Here is a 17876-nt window from a genome sequence, read left to right as displayed (position 1 = left end):
GCCCGTAGAAAATAGTATATTGTGCAACAAGTGCAGAAAGGTACTAATTTCTCACGAGTTTGAAAAGTTGCGGTACGAGCGCAAGCGAGTGCCGCAATTCAAACGAGTGAGAAATTACCTTTCTGCACGTGTTTCACACTATCCTTTTTCTACAAGCCCAGTTTTTCCTAAAAATAAAAATCACAATTTCCAAACGACGATTAATTATAATAGGTACCTATGTGATAAATTTTAAACTGTATTTAATTAATACCTATTAATCAATTTAAATTCCTTATACCTAAATAAATTGCACAGAAATCAGTTAAAAAATTAATGCACTGCCTTAATTTGTTTAAATTTAAACAATTATTACACATTATTGACATTATATTTATGCAGTCACGGATTTACACAAAACCTACTTCATTCGACGTCTCTTGCACAGGTTGCTAAATCCTTATTGGTTATTTGATAATTATAAAATGTTTAATAAGAATAAAATTGTAAAATAAAACAGTAACATCCATAATTTAGTTTCTATGCTATAGTTAAATATAATAATTGTCTTATAGGTTATATATTTGTCTAAAGTTTAACCACGGATGTAAACAGAATATAACGTTACTCAGAATGCGGTAGTCCACGGATGTAAACAGAATATAACGTTACTCAGAATGAGGTAGTCAACTGTGCAGAAAAGAACTTTGCGGCACAGAAACGTCACTTTGCGGCACAGAAACGTCACTTTTCTGCACACTAATGTCAAATATCTTATACTGTGAGAAAATATCAAGTTTGCTAACATAAAACGGTGCAGAAAAGTGCACTTTGAATAGTGGTTGTAGAAAAATGATCTTATCTATACATTTGCTATAATCATAAATATGTATATGTCATACAAGCCCCTCACGTCCCGAAAACTCTATTCACCCATTCACTTTCGAATTTGCAAAATATACATTATAGGTTTTGTTTTATAACAGTTCGGAGTTTTAGACCCGGAGATCTAAAGACTTCTACTGGAACCATGCTCTGGTGATGCAAACCCAAACTCGTGCATTATAAAACTTGCAAAGAAGGAAATGAATGATAAATTAGAAGAAGATTAGGGGGAATCTAAAATTGCATTTCACTACCTGTCTATTTATCTAGGCGGTAAAATTCCATCAAATTTTGGTTCCCTTTATTCAGATAGGAGTAAAACTACTAGAAAATGAAAATTAAAGACAGTTTATATTTCAATTCATTTCAGAGGTGACCATCAATCTCTTACGTAGGTACAGGGAACCAAGATTCGATGAAATTTTACCTAGATAGATAGACAGGTAGTGGAATGCAATTTTAGATTTCCCCTAGCCTTTTCTAATTTATCATTCTTTTTTGCAAGTTTTAGAAAGCGCTACTCGTCGTAGACTAAAAAACTATTTGACATAGTAATACTCAAAGATGTAATCCATCTTCTGTATAGTAGAGAAGTTCTCCTAAATGTCGTAAAAATTATTGAAAACATCTGCTAAAACAACATAATTAAAGTCAGAATAAGTGGAAAACTTAAAAATAACCTATATACATAGGCAGCGAAATAAGACTCATTGAGCCTTGTGCTCTTCAATTTAATCATCGATGAAATCGTCAAAAGTGGCAATACAGAGTAGAAAACAAAGAAGTAAAATAGTCTGTTACTCAGATGACGCAATATTGATAGCTCAAGATGATTATACTCTGCAAATACTAGTCCACATATTTAGCATAAGAGCAAAATAATTTAATATTACAATCTCAATAATGGAGCCACGTAGACGTGGCCTCAGATCACAACCCACTTATCGCCAAAATTACACTCACACTTAAAAATATTAAAAGACATTAGAGAACTGCTACAATAGACATAAGCCAACGTAAAAGAATGTCTTCAACACGAACTGCATACGAACTCTGGACAGCTGAACATAGACACCAATGACATTGACGAGCACTGGGAACAACTAAAACATTGCAAACCAGAACCTTGTAAAGATATACTAAAGACTTCCACAAAGAGAAAAGAGGAATAGATGACCGACGAGGTACTGAATATGATGGAACAACGGAGACAATATAAGAACAAAGATGACAATAAATACAGGGAGATTAACCACGAGATAAGGAAGATGATAAAAGAGGCAAAAGAAAAACACTTTGAAGAGAAATGCAAAGAGATCGAGGACCTCCAAAAAAGATACGATCTATTTAACCTACATAGGAAAGTCAAAGAAATGGCTGGACTAAGAAAGCAAAATCTCACTGCACTTCTGGATAGACACGGGGTTGCTATAACAGGGACCGATGAGAAAATACAACGTTGGGCAGAATACATCTATGAACTGTTCGATGATGAAAGAGGGTACCTGGAACACATAGAACTTACTTCAGGAGAACTAGGTCCAGATATTACAAAGGAAGGAATAATACATGCGTTAAAAACCATGAAGAACAGGAAAAGCCCAGGGCCTGACATGCTTCCTATCGACCTTTTAAAAATTATAAATGAGCAGCATAATGATATTTTAGTGGTACTCTTGAACAAAATTTATAGCTCTGGCACATTACCCAAAGAATGGTTGACGCCGATCTTTATTTGCCCCCCTAAAAAGAAAAACGCAAGAGAATGCGGCGACTACCGCACCATTAGTTTGATGTCCCATGTGCTAAAGTTGCTACTGAAAGTCATCCATAACCGAATATATCATAAACTGGACATAGACATTAATGATACACAGTTTGGGTTTCGCAAAGGCCTGGGAACTCGTGAAGCTATTTTTTCACTTAACATACTTATACAAAGGTGCCTGGACGTCAATCAAGATATATATGCGTGTTTTATTGACTATAATAAAGCATTCGACAAAGTACGACATGAACAATTAATGCATGTCCTGGAATCAAAGAAGTTGGCTACAATGACCTCAGGATTATATCGAATTTATACTATAAATAACGAGCAAAAGTACGTGTTAACGACCAGCTGTCAGAGGAAATTGAAATCAGACGTGGAGTGAGACAGGGATGCGTGTTGTCGCCAATTCTTTTTAATACCTACTCGGAAGAGATCTTGAAAAAAGCTCTTGAAGGTGAAACAGCTGGAATAAAGGTAAATGGAGTCCCATTAACAAAATTAGATATGCGGATGACACTGTCATCTTCTTCTTCTTATGGTACCTATCCGTTACGGATGTTGGACACTAACATGGCTATTCTAACTTTGTTGACTGCTGCCCTGAAAAGTCCGGTAGTGGTTAAGTTAAACCACTTTCGCAGGTTATAGAGCCAGGATATTCTTCTTCGTCCTGGACCTCTTTTCCCATGCACTTTACCCTGAAGTATGGTCCGAAGTAGGTCATATCGTTGTTCATTGCGCATTATATATCCCACTGTCATCTTAGCTGAACATATTGGGGATCTTCAGAGGCTGGTCACCAGAATAGCAGAGTTTGGAGAAGAATACGAGCTAACAATGGATGTCAAGAAGATAAAGATTATGAGAATATCGAAAACTCAAAGAAATAACGAAAATCTCTTCATAAACGGATCCAATATCGAACGAGTCGACCAATACGCATACCTTGGAACAATGATCAACTCCACAGGAGATTACTTACAGGAAATCAAAATCAGAATATAAAAGGCTAGAGCAAATTTTAACAAAATGAGAAAAGTGCACTGCACAAGAGATTTGAAGTTGAAGAGAAGAGTTAGGTTGGCTAGGTGCTACGTTTTCTCGACTTTGTTTTATGAAATGGAAGCTTGGACCTTGAATGCTGCATCAATGAAAAAACTAAAATTATTCGAGCTGTGGGTGTACAGAAGAATTCTGAAAATATCGTGGACAGAACACGTCACAAACAAAGAGGTTCTAAAAAAGATGAATAAAGAAATGGAAATCCTAAATACCATCAAAACAAGAAAATTGGAATATCTCGGACGTATTACACGTGGAGAGAGATACAGCTTGCTCCAATTGATTATGCAGGGAGAGATTCAAGGAAAGAGAAGCATAGGGAGACGCAGAATATCGTGGCTGCGCAACCTGAGAGAGTTGTACTGATGTACATCAAATGAACTTTTTAGAACAGCCGTCTCTAAAATACGAACAGCTATGATGATTGCCGACCTCCGCCGCGGAGATGGCACTTAAAGAAGAAAAAGAATAATATAGCAAACTAAAACAATAGTAATCAGCAAAGAACCAATCAGATGTAAAATAGAAATTGATGGCGTCAGTATTGAACAAGTAATGGAAATAAAATACCTTGGAATTATACTATCCAGCTATGGTGATCTCAACGAAGAAGTGAGAGATCAAGTACAAAAAGCAAAGAAAATGACAGGAGGCCTTAATAACACTATATGGCAAAACCGTCATTAACACTGAAATGAACTCAAAAAGTTAGTGCAAGTCCAATAATGATATACATATGCATCGGAAACAAGACTCCACACAGTCACAGCATGAAGACTACTGGAAACGGCCGAGATGAGAGATCGAAAGAGAGAGAGAGAGAAAGAGAGAAAGAGAGGGAGAGAGAGAAAGAGAGAGAGAGAGATGAGAAATACGATGAGAGATCGAAAAAGAAATGAAGACGTTAGAAGAAAATGTAATGTATAACAACAAATGGACACTAAGTATAAAAAAAAAGAATGAAATAGCCACATACGCAGAATGGCGGAAACTTATGTTTCTTATGTCTTTATGAAAGGTATATCACCAATTGGCAAAAAAAGTATCGGACGACCACACAAAAGATGGAGTCACATACTTTTATGGAGCTATCAATCCGCCAATGAATATGCAGGATTCGTTGTAAAAAGGAAAAAGGAAAAAGAAAGAGGTAAAAAACATCATAAAACACCAATATAATTGTTGCTAATTATTATATTTTGCACATAAAACTTTGGTACTTACACTTACCAACGATATAAATAAACTATAAATACAACAGTAAAAAAATCACATAAATATAATTACTTAAAATATAAATTTTATTTATCTATAAACATTCTTTAAAAATAGTTTAAAGACTTTTGCAATATTTCCCATAAGACTGGCAGTACTCATTACGTAGGCACACACAAAGAGTTATTTTGTCTATTGATCTACTGTGGGGATATGTATTTGTTTATAAAAAACAGTCAACACTTAGCATTTCACTGATCTAGTACGCTGGGTGAAGAGTACTAATCGTATCGTAGTACTGTGAGGGTTTCTTTTTTGTTTATTTGATCAGCACTGGGAAGAGCAACAAAAAATCAGTTACGTGTGTGTCCACTAATTTGTTGAAGGAGCTTATATCAACCGTTATCACATTATTAATAGCCAAAACCGTATTTATCACCAATTGGACCATTTTCGTACCCGTAGAATGGTTTTTCATAGATAGGTTTCTCATAGATAGCTTTCTCATATACAGGTTCTAGTACTACCTTTTCAACTACTGGCTCTACATATACTTTTTCCACTACAGGTTGGGGATGTATCGAATGTCCATCTTTTTCTACAATTGCGTTAAAGCCATTGTGGTCGTCAGCGGTGTAATGCACAGTACGAAGGGTACCATCGGGATCAGCAACAGTGTAGTATCCTTTTACTACATCGCCATCTCGTTCCTCATGTTGCGATTTGTGGTCACCAGTGTGGGGATCATTGACTCCGTAAGCAAATTCATATTTTGGATAAGCCTTAAAAGAAAGAGGAAAAAATATTTAGTTTTAGCCTGGTGTTATGGTGTTGGATTAAACCATTGAACGTACTTTAGAACGACAGAACTTAAAGAACTATGCACTTATGAAATTTGGCTGCCTTTGTGTAGAGAATAGACGTTAAAATAAAAGTAGACGAGAGAACTCGACTATTTTTCTACCCGTGTTTTGAGCTATTCAACTCTTATCAGGAACACTAGTAGTACTTAGTTCAAACTGACACCAAATGTAATCAATTTAGCCGCTATAGTAACATAACTGGTCTGAGAACGCTAGGAGGGACCTCTATAAGGAGCAGCAAGAAGTCAAGAGATTTCTCTTCGATAGCGAATTAGGGAATAACCTGTTTTCCTTCTAACCTGTAACCTTTTTATACTTATTTATTTGTATCAAAAGTATTTTCTTTGCAAGTCTTATCTCTTAATATATATGTGATAAAATTTTTATCTCGCTATCTTTTACTTAACTGAAGTTCTTTTCTAACAAAGATGAATTATTAGCCACTGAGATAAATAGATGGATTTTTGGAGAAGGTCAGCAAGAAGATCTAGAGTAGAACACATAAAAAACACAACATTAAACAACAAATGGAAGTAGAAAGAACAATCATAGATGACATCGAAAGACAACAGCTAGTATGGTGCGGACACGTAAGACGAATGGAGGAAAGGAGAATCCCCAAAAAAATGTTAGAATGTACCCCCACAGGAAAACGAAATAGAGGAAGACCAGCAAATACATGGATAATGGGCATCTCCAAGGCGATGTCGGAAAGAAACTTAAGAGAAGAAGACTGCCATAATAGAAAGGAGTGGCGATTAGGAACGGATAGAGGTAGAACGCTATAAAGCCGATATAATATATATATATATATATATATATATATATATATATATATATATATATATATATAAATATAAATAAGTAAAATCATTGGCTAATACTCGTAAAGTGAATGTGAATTTAGTTGGAAATATATAAAATGATGAAGGGTCATCATTCCATACATTTCTGTGCAACTATATACACCGGTGTTTCGGCCTATTTGGGCTTCGTCAGTATATATATATATATATATATATATATATATATATATATATAAATTCTTTTCTTTTTTTTTTCGCAAGAACAAAAAAGGTAAAAAAGTTTTCTTTTTGTGTATTTACTTTAGTTTACCTATTTGTAATTTTTAGTCATTTTGGATTTTTTTATTTATCCAAAAAATTTAAAATACCAAGATATCGCGACATTGTATAAATGAAAGAGGCCGTTTTTGGTTTACAGGAAAAATTTCACGAAGAGTTAAAGCTAATCCATCAACCGTGTTAAGGATTTGGAGGAGGTGGTCCAATGATTAGACTTATTGGCATCGTGGAGGGTCTGGACGTCCTAGAATATTGCAAGGTCGTGATTGGCGTCATCTTAGACTGATTTCTTACTCTCAAAAATAGACGGAACAGTGTAAATTAACTAAGATTGATGATTTAGTTGCATCTACAGGAAGAGTAGTCTCAGGAACAATAGTTAATCAAACATTACTTGGAATGGGACAGAGCTTGCCGTCCGCTTTTGGTGTTACGTTTGACACCATGGCATCAGACATGACGCTTAGAATGGTAAAGAGCTCGGCAAACTGGAATGACCAATGGAATTTTGTCTAATTCAGTGATGAATCTAGGTTTTTTTGGCTGGTTCTGATGGGCGCGTACGGATAAGATGTTTTCGAGGTGAAGAAATAAAATATACACTTGGCTGTTTAACATCTATTAGCAAGACAACCATGCATTATGGTACGGCATGCTATTATGTTTAGGAAGCAGATCACCTCCAGTTCTTATTAACGGCAGTCTAATAGCTCGATATTGGTGAAGTACTAGTACGATATTGGTGAATATTGGTGAAGTACTGCAAGCGGTTTTACATCCCAACCTACAAACTATTCCAAATGTAATCAACATTATAACGCAATACCTTATATTGCTAATGAAACCATGGTGTCCATACAAGAATCTGGTATAGAGACTTTAAAGTGGCCATCAAAATCAGCTGATTTGCCACCCATCGAATATGTGTGGGATAGGGTAGGTCGAAACCTAAATCGATTGCCACGTCCTCTAGTATCAATAAGGATGAGACACTGATTATTGATTTAATGGCGAAAATGACGTTGGAAATTTGTGTATAATGTAATGGAATAGTAGGAATATTATAATATACATATACTTCAACAAATAAATATTAAAAGAAATATTTGTCCTTCTAGATATTTATCATTATCTTTTGCGCTCTTTACGCAGAGAAATGACGTTAAAATGAAAGCAACACTAATATTATATTAATTTGCGCTTATACTTACATGGTGATCGTAATCTTTTTCATAGCCATAGCCATCACCATTACCATCGTACTCGCCTCCGTAGTATGGTGTTTCATAAATTGGAGATCTTACTAATTTACCATAAGAATTAGCTTCATGATATGGAGAAATGTCAATGTATCCTGCGGAGCACATAGCACATGCTACAGCCATTACTGCAACCTACAACAAAAGCGCATATGTGATGTAATACTAAAAATTAAGGGCAACAAATGCTGTAAATGTTATATAATATTTTTATTTTAATAATTTCCCTGAAGTTGTCAGAATTCTTTAAGAAAACGTTAAAGTATACAAAAAAAAAGGTTTGACTCCTTTAGACTCCATCAAGTTATGTTGTTTTTGTTTGCTCAGGTGGTTGCCAATACGGTATTAACTTTGGTAGGCGATGGTATGTCATTATCTGTACATGTCCAATCCAAATAAGCTGTTTTGCTGTATTTCTTTTATCATGATGGTTCATCTGTTCGTGGTATGTCTTATTTTTTACTTGTTACTTGCATCATTTTCAATGTAACCTACTGACCAACCGAACGGTTCAACTGGCCGCTTATGCCGATGATATTAATATTATGAGTGGAACATCAACAGGAGCACAGGAAGCATACGCAGAGTTAAAAACACAAACAAAAATGCTAGGATTGGAAATTAACGCAGAAAAAGCAAAAATAATGACTCAGACGAGAAGAAATATAGTCCCACAACACATTATACATGAAGATGACATTGAAACGGTTGGAAAGTTTGCATACCTGGGAGTAGAAATATATGCCGACGGATCAGAAGATGGAGAAACACGAAAGAGAATAACGCAGGCAAACAGAGCTTATTTTGCCCTCTCCCATATATTTCGGTCTAAAATTGTCCACCGAAATACAAAGATGAGAATCTATAAAACTTTAATCCGACCAATAACATGCTATGGCAGTGAAGCCTGGGTCCTGAAAGAAACATCCAAAAACAAACTCGACACATTCGAAAGGAAAGTACTGAGAATACTAGGACCCGAGAGGTAAAACGGGATCTTTAGAAGTCGATACAACAACGAACTTTATCAACTTTATAAGGAAGCACCCCTGTCAGACTTCATTGGAATACAAAGATTGCAATGGGCCGGACATGTGATAAGAATGGGAGAGGATAGGCTACCAAAAAGAGCACTGAATGCTAGAATGCAGGCATAGAGACCGGACGGAAAGACAGGAAAGCGCTGGAAAGACACAGTAAACAGCGACGCACAAGCCCTTTTAGGAGTCCGTGTATTGAGAAAAGCAGCCACAGACATGCAAGGGTGGAGGCAAAAAATAAAGGAGACCAAGGCTCAATTTGGGCTGTAGTTCCGTAGAAGAAGAAGATCATTTTCAATGTATGTACATGCTAATCTTCGTCAATACATTTTTTTTTCATATTTGCCGCTAAATCGGTATATTCGGAACATGATGAAATAAACTTTCCATTTTCTCCGTTAAGATCATCGTTTTCAACTCTTCCTACGCACAATAATTTCGTTTATGTTAAGTAAATGTTTAAGTAAATATCTAGATTACCCTTCTCTTCTTCCTTTTAAGTGCCGTCTCCCAATGGGAGGTTGGATATCATCATCACTATCTTTACTCTATCGACCTAAAGAGTTCTATAGCATTGCTTTTAAACAGGTTGCTTAAATTTTTCATTCATGAAACTTTCCTTTTTCCTATACACGTTCCTCCTCTTATCTTTCCCTAAATATCCAATCTTAGCAGTTCATATCGCTCGTCTAGCTCAAGTGGTTTATATTTATTTTCGACTAGGGTTTTTATAACTTTGCCGTAAAATTTACAGAGGGTGCTGATAACTGAGATGCAGCTGTAGTTGTTACAGTCTTTATATTGAAATATTTAAAGCCACTTTATTTAATTTAGATTACTGCGTTTGAAAAAATTCTAGCTGGAATGCCGGTCGAATGAAACTAACTCGCAATGAATTTTGGCAATCAACAACAAATAATGATGAATCGAATTATCTCTGTGTTATTGAAGTTTCGACTTTTCTCTGTACATTGAATAATTAGTTACAAAATTTGTACATTATTGAATACTGTATTTTAGATCTTAAAAAATAAATCAATAATATAAACCACTTTAATATAATAATATGCCCAATCGCAATATCAAAACTCATAACATATCACCAAAAATCAAAAGGAAAACCAATATCGCATTCATGAATCACAAAATAAAAAAATGTAATTGATGTTTATATAAAAGTTATTTATTTTTCTGCTGTGCTCATAGACCTTCAAGCTCGATTGATTTAGAACAAAAAAGTGTTATTGTCACAGATAGTTGAACGTTTAATACTTCGGGTTTTGTGATAATATCGTATATCGCTAAAGATTATCAATCAATAGTATGGAAAACTGGCGATAATTTTCTTAGAAATAAAGAAAAACACAAAAATAATAAGAACATAAAATATAATTTGGGGCTAAAGATATTTTGTTCAAAATAGTATGAAAATCATAAAAATAAAGAGTTTCAACTCAAATTCAAGAAACAAAGAGAAAAGCGAACAAGCGCATAATATCACATTAAAAAAAGACACATGGACCATTATGTCAAAGAAAAAACCGGACTTAAAAAACCAGATCATGTGTAGATTAAAAATATTCATCATGAGACAAGTAATAGAAAAGAACAAAAAGAAAAAAATTGAAGGCACTCGTGGGAGTGCCGACAGAAGTGAAAACTTCTTATAGTAAATAAATTAAGCTGAATGCTTTTTCCCCATCCAACAAGAAGTGCTATACCTATATCATATTATACGCGATGCGTATGCCTTCAGTTATTTATGTATACATACACGTAATTTATATACGTACAAAATTTATTTTAGCGAAGTGATGACGGTCGCAAATTCAATACTTTTTCCCCATCCAAGAAGTGCACAAGGTCCCTAAAGAAATTTTCAATTCAAAAATTTATTTCGTCGAAGCGATGACGTTCTCTAATTTAATACTTTTTCCCCATCCAAAAAGTGCACAACGTCCTTCAAGGAGTTTTCAAATATTTATTTCGTCGAAGCGATGATGGTCGCGATGACAGTCGCTAATTTAATACTTTTTCCCATCCAAAAGGTGCACAACGTCCATAAAGAAATTTTGAATTCAAAAATTTATTTCGCCGAAGCGATGACGGTCGCTAATTATTTTCCCCATCCAAAAAGTGCACAACGTTCCTCAAAAATTTTCACTTCAAATATTTATTTCGTCGAAGCGATGATGGTCACGTGGTTCGCAGAGGTGACGACAGTTTGGAGAGATTAATTGTTTCTGGAAACGTTCCGGGGAGAAGATCAAGAGGACGATCACCAACTAGATGGTCTGACCAAATAAAGCATTCAGCTGGAAACTCATTCTGCGAAGCTCTTAGAGCAGCTGAAGATAGAGACCAATGGAGAAACATTGTTAGGAATATTGGAAGAAATCACGATCCTCAGTAATGGGGAAACGACAGGAGAGAGAGATTATGGTCGTCGCGATGACGGTCGCTAATTTAATACATTTTCCCATCCTAAAAGTACACAACGTCCGTCAAGAAGTTTCCATTTCAAATATTTATTTCGTCAAAGCGATGACGGTCTCTAATTTAATATTTTTCCCCATCCAAAAAGTGCACAACTTTCCTCAAGAAGTTTTCGCTTCAAAAATGTATTTCGTCGAAGCGATGACGGTCGCTAATTTAATACTTTTTACCCACCCAAAAAGTGCAAAACGTCCCTCAAGAAGTTTTTACTTCAAATATTTATTTCGTCGAAGCAATGACGGTCACAATGACGGTCGCAATGACGGTCGCTAATTTATTACTTTTTCCCATCCAAAAAGTGCACAACGTCCCTAAAGAGGTTTTCACTTCAAAAATTTATTTCGTCGAAATTTAATATTTTTTCCCCATCCAAAAAGTTCACAACGTCCCTCAAGAAGTTTTCACTTCAAAAATTTATTTCTTCGAAGCGATGACGGTCACGATGACGGTCGCCAATTTAATACTTTTTCCCATCCAAAAAGTGCACAACGTCACTAAAGAAGTTTTCACTTCAATAAATATATGTACAAAATTTATTTCGTCAAAGAGATTACGGTCGTGATGACATGACGGTCGCGAAATAAATCCTTTTTCTCATCCAAATATAGGTTTTACATTTATTTTAAATTTAAATATTTCTATACAATTTAAATATACATACAAATAATATATAGCATAAGGGATGACCGTCGCAATGACGGTCGCGAATTCAATGCTTTTTCCCCTATCAAAAAATCGCAAAACGTCCCTAAAGAAGTTTTCACTTTAAAAAAATTGAAACACATACCTAATATGACCTTTATCGATTTGGAGAAAACATACGATAGTGTGCCCAAGAAATAACTATGGGAAGCAATGAGAAGAATACACGTTAGAGAGAAATAGGGACTCAAGAGAAATATGGGTAACACCGTAAATTAGATCCGAGGTTGCATATTTGAACTTAAGTTTAGAAGAGAATATTAAGAGTTATAACAGTTTATAGGAATGGTACTTGTATGAAATATATAAAAATGAAAATAGCACGGAAAAAACACGCAACGAAAGCGCTTTAATAAAAAAAGGATATTTCAGAGTACAGTGACATATTATTACCTTATAGGGAGCGGAAGTATAGATAATAGATCATAAGTCTAAACTAAGGATCTATAAAGCAGTTATTGCACCAAGGGTCACATACGGAAGAGAAAGTTAATTACGGTTGAGTCCCTGAACCTTTACCCGTGCGTCATCATTTAAAGCATACGGAATAAGTCAATGATAAGTCGGAAATTGAAATTTACTAAACGCAACAGCAAGTCACTTATTGTCATTTGCTGTTGCGTTTAGTAAATTTCAATTTTTGACTTATCATCGACTAATTTCGTATGCTTTAAATGATGACGCACGGGTAAAGATTCAGAAACTCAACTATAGAAATGAAAATCAATCAATAATAGTTGAGGACAAACTATTATGAAATATCCCACATCTTATGTGAAAACTATGAAATAAAAGAGCTAATGTGGAACACAAATTTATTTTTATAAACTTTTCAGTTTCTACAAATTAACTTAAAGCTAAACTGGCTGATTCATTTAGAAAGGATGTTAGATAGAGTCGATGTGAAAATAAAAAAGTAGAAATTTCGAAGAAAATACCAGATGGCAGCCCCACAAAGAAATGGTTTTATGATATAGGAAGGCTCTCAAAGCCACTACAATGGAGCACAAGTAACTTACACGCCAAATTAACGAAAGTTGTGAAATACGCCAGAAAGGGTTTTAGCGGCAAGGGAAGAAGAATTTAGCCTGGCAGTGATAAAACTTAAAATAGATTGCTCAAATTTTGCTGCTTGAAAATTTTGGAATTGGTGAAAACGAAAACAATAAGAAAAGTCTAACTATAGAGTTCTTTGTGAGATATTGTTGAAACGAGAGGAGTAATGAGACAAGTCGGAGTCTATTTTACCACTAGGCCTGTGAGGCACCTGCCTCGGGCCCGCATATTAATGGGGGCCGGAATGATCACCAAAAAATTGTTTTATTGCAATAACAAAATAAATTTTCAAAATGGTTTAATTTTACGAACAGGAAATGATAAATGATGACACTGTTAATTTCCAAGCGACTTCACCTGTCACAAATACATCTCCGTCATCTCCTATAGAAAACAAAATGTCAATAACCCTTTTCCAAGCGATCTAGGGGATTGCCCAAAACATAAATCTGGAATTTCAACAATACATATTCTCTGCGAAAGCTAATGGGGAAAAAAATTATCTGCGAGTGGTTAGTGTACTGTACAGTCCTAAATGTAGCCGTGTATATTGTTACGTTGGTAAACCGAGTTCCATAAAAATTATCTTTCTTCTAACTTTCGATAGGTATAATGACAAAAAAAATATCAATAGAACAGTTATTCAACATGAGCGATCTTCTGAACATATTTCATCAATTGGTACGTTAGTCAAGAGAAGTAGTACAGCGGAACAAATTGTAACATTAGTGGAAAAAAGTTATTTAGAAGAAAAGGAACATTAGAGAAACGTTCTTCAACGAATAATAGCAACCATTAAATTTTTGTCCACTTTTATGTTGTTCTGAAGCTATTTTCTTGTGGCATTTTTGTAAGTAACTAGTTTTGATGGGAAATAAGTCACAATTTTACTAAAAAATGATTTTATTAGCGTTTCGACGTTCAAATCGGATGCCGATGTCAAAATACAAAAAATATTAATGAATTAAACAAAAATATTGTTGCTTAGTAAAAAATTATTTTAATAATTTATTTAATCTGTCTCATTTATATAGGCAATTCAGACATATATTATAGATTTTAAAGTAGAAGATTTAAAAATGATATTTCCAATATTTATGAGTTGCGTTCCTGGGACGACTTTACTGAAAGATAGTTCATTCGATTAAATGAAATCAACCCCAAATCAAGAATATCCGTCATAAAAAATGATAGCATGTGATCTGTCTTTAAAAAGACAACCACATGCAACGGTGACAGTAAATTCTTCTCTTCATAAATATTGACAATATCATTTTTAAGTCTTCTACTTTAAAATGTATAATATATGTCTGAATTGCCGATATAAATGAGTCAGATTAAATCAATTTATTAGAAGAATTTTTTACTAAGCAACAGTATTTTTGTTTAATTCATTCATATTTTTTTGAATTTTGACAACGGCATCCGATTTGGACGTCGAAACGTTAATATAATCTTTTTTTTTAGTAAAATTGTGGCTGATTTTTCATCAAAACTAGTTTTTTATCTTTTTATGGTTCAACAACCAAATTATTTAAAAAAGGAAATGAAATACAGTGTGTTCCATCAGCCCTATATTTTGGCAATCAAAATAAATACAGATTTGAAGTTTTGCAAAGTCATACAGGTTGATGGTGCACATTCATTTTTTAAGATACTCAGCTGAAATTTAAATTTTAAACGCAGCTTCCTGCGACTCCCAAAAAGCGTAAATTGTTAATAGTTTGCTCTGCGTTAGAGATATCAGAAAAATATATTTGAAAAAGTTGTTCCAAACAAAGTTATTATTATTTTTACAAATCATATTTAGGGGCCCGAAAATTGTGTAGTGTCTCGGGCCTGATTTGAAGTAAAATAGGCTCTGGTCGGATTTGTCCTTGCTACTTTTCAATCTCTGCATTAATATTTTTATATAAAATATGTAGTTGTTTAATATGTAGATTTAGAAACAAAAATGCAACGAAACCAAAATTCCGGCCTGAAAATAGAAATAAAGAGAATAAAGAATAACCCATACGACGCGACGTATTGATGATAGCATATCATAGTTTTGAGAAGTTTAATGGTTTAAACTGACTATAATTGACTGACTATAAATTGACCATAATAAAGCATTCGGCAAACCGCTACATGAACAATTAATACATATCCTGAAGGCAAAGAAGATAGACTACAATGATCTCAGGATTATATCGAATTTATACTATAAATAACGAGCAAAACTACGTGTTAACGAACAGCGGTCAAAGAAAATTGAAATCAGACCTGATGTGAGATAGGGATAGGTGTTGTCGCCAATTTTTTTAATGCCTACTCAGAAGAGATCATGAAAAAATATTTTGAGGATGAAACAGCTGGAATAAAGCTAAATGGAGTTCCTGCTAATAGCATTACAGTAGAACCTTGATTATCCGTCAAGGCGCCGGACCAAGGGTATGACGGATAATCGAAAAGACGGTTAACAGAACATCAAAAAAAAATTAAAAATTCATAGTACAACTCTCAAATTTCATTTGTATGTTTTGTTTGACAATATAAGAGGGATTTGTATTTGTGTTCGTACAATCGAATCAATTTAAAATATTCTGAAATCTTTGTTTTACTGTTGCTTCACATTTTGCGACGGCTGAATTTCTTAATCGGCATAAGATGATGCAATCTACTTTATTGGCTTCTTCTTGTTGAGAATACCACTCGATGAATTATTCCATGTGCGTAAATCAATTGTATCCGCAGTCCAATTTGCGTAAATCATCTAGCTTCTCTAGATGCTTTACGCAAATCTTTGTCAGTTCCAATAGGTTCATCAACATATCTACAGTCAAATTACAAGTCTGTGTCAGCTTCTGAATCTTTTTGGTCCGCCTTTATTGCCATTTCAACGATCTCTTTATCTGTCAGCAATGTATAGCCGTTTGTGTCCTCATCACAAATCAAATTATCTTTTGTTTATTTTTTTACATTAAAATTTTTGGTTATGTAGTCAATACAACGTCTGTATGTACCCTGACGGTTAACAGAGATGATGGTTAATGGAGAGACGGATAATCGAGGTTCCACTGTATATATGCAGATCACACTGTCATCTTAGCCGATAATATTGGTGCTCTTTAGAGGCTGGTGACCAGAAGAGCGGAGTATGGACAAGAATACGGTCTAACAGTGAACGTCAAGATGATAAACTATGAAAATATCGAAAAAAAATTTAAGAACTAACGAGAGTCTTTTCATAAACGGAACCAATGTCGAAGGAGTAGACAGACCATTATGCATATTTTGGAATAATGATCAACTCCACAGGTGATTACTACCAGGAAATTAAAATCAGAATAGAAAAGGCTAGGGCAAGTTTTAACAATATGAGAAGAGTGCTCTGCACAAGAAATTTGAAGTTGTAGCTAAGGGTTAGGTTGGCTAGGTGCCACATTATCTCGACTTTTTTTATGGAATGAAAGCTTGGACCTTGAATGTAGCATCAATAAAAAACTGGAATCATTAGAGTTGTAGATGTACAAAAAAAAATCTGAAAATATCGTGGACAAAACAGGTCACAAACAAAGAGGTTCTGCGAAATATGAATAAAGAAATGGAAATTTTAGATAACTTCAAAACAATAAAATTAGAATATCTCGGTCTTATTGCATATGGAGAGAGATTCAACTTGCTCCAATTGATTATACAGGGAAAGATTCAAGGAAAAAAAGAAGCATAGGGGGACGTAGAGCATAATATCGTCGCTGAGCAACCTGAGACAACGGTACGGATGTACATCAAATAAACTTATCAGCGCAGCCGTCCCTAACCTAAAGTACGATAAGCTGTGATGAATGCCGATCTCCGTTGCAGAAATGTCACTTGAAGAATAAGCATGGTTTAATATGTATCCAGATAAATAAAAAAAAATAAAATAAAGGTTTAAATGACAGGTCAAAAAAGATGAGTATGTAGCAGATACGGAGGAGCTACAAAGTCTCTAGAAGACAGGTTTCGCCATAGTCGCCATCAGTATTTTTTTTTAAATAAGTCACCTAGTTTGCCAACAAATAAAGGATGAATATAAGAGTACCAAAGTAGGAGAAAGAGAATTGATTTCTGAAAGTAATAATGGAAAGAGATAATAAAAATACTCAAAAATTAGTATATACGAGATTCAAAAAATAAATACCAGAAACGTAGAAGTATACAATAACTATGTACTTAGAAATAACAAAAGAAACTAGTAACTAATAACAGAAAGCTGTATAAGTTATATGAAGTAAAACAAATATATGGAATACCATGACAATAACTAAAATTTCACTCACTTTCACAAACATTTTTCGTTTTTCTTTGGAAACTTTGTCTAAAACCAATAACGAGTAAATCAATACTGCTTATTGGTATTACTTCCTAGTATTTATATTGGTCACCCTAGACCTTCAAACTCTACTGATTTTTACTCAAAAAACTTCATTGTCACA

At 34.4% G+C, this 17876-nt stretch overlaps 2 protein-coding genes across 2 annotated transcripts in view; one reads left to right on the top strand and one right to left on the bottom strand.

Moving 5' to 3' along the window:
- LOC114338529 (uncharacterized) overlaps positions 1-17876 on the top strand; it is a 107690-nt gene that overhangs the window by 19942 nt on the left and 69872 nt on the right. The window lies entirely within an intron of this gene.
- On the bottom strand, positions 5326-17837 carry LOC114338533 (cuticle protein 7-like). The gene is made up of 3 exons (XM_028289135.2): positions 17721-17837; positions 8075-8257; positions 5326-5697 (listed from the first exon to the last, which is right to left on the bottom strand). The coding sequence occupies exons 1-3, from the start codon at positions 17730-17732 to the stop codon at positions 5329-5331; spliced, it is 564 nt and encodes a 187-aa protein (XP_028144936.2). The 5' UTR covers positions 17733-17837; the 3' UTR covers positions 5326-5328.

The sequence above is a fragment of the Diabrotica virgifera genome, chromosome 8 (assembly GCF_917563875.1).
Source record: "Diabrotica virgifera virgifera chromosome 8, PGI_DIABVI_V3a".
NCBI classification, from domain to species: Eukaryota; Metazoa; Arthropoda; class Insecta; order Coleoptera; family Chrysomelidae; genus Diabrotica; species Diabrotica virgifera.
The sequence above is the reverse complement of the archived record's forward strand: the minus strand, read 5'-3'. Positions and strand labels throughout refer to the sequence as shown.

Bases quoted from the DNA above. Each gene is read 5' to 3' on its own strand.
- LOC114338533 (XM_028289135.2), bottom strand. The intron at 5,698-8,074 runs GTAAGTATAAGC...CTTTCTTTTAAG, and splicing joins AAAAAGATTACGATCACCAT to GCTTATCCAAAATATGAATT.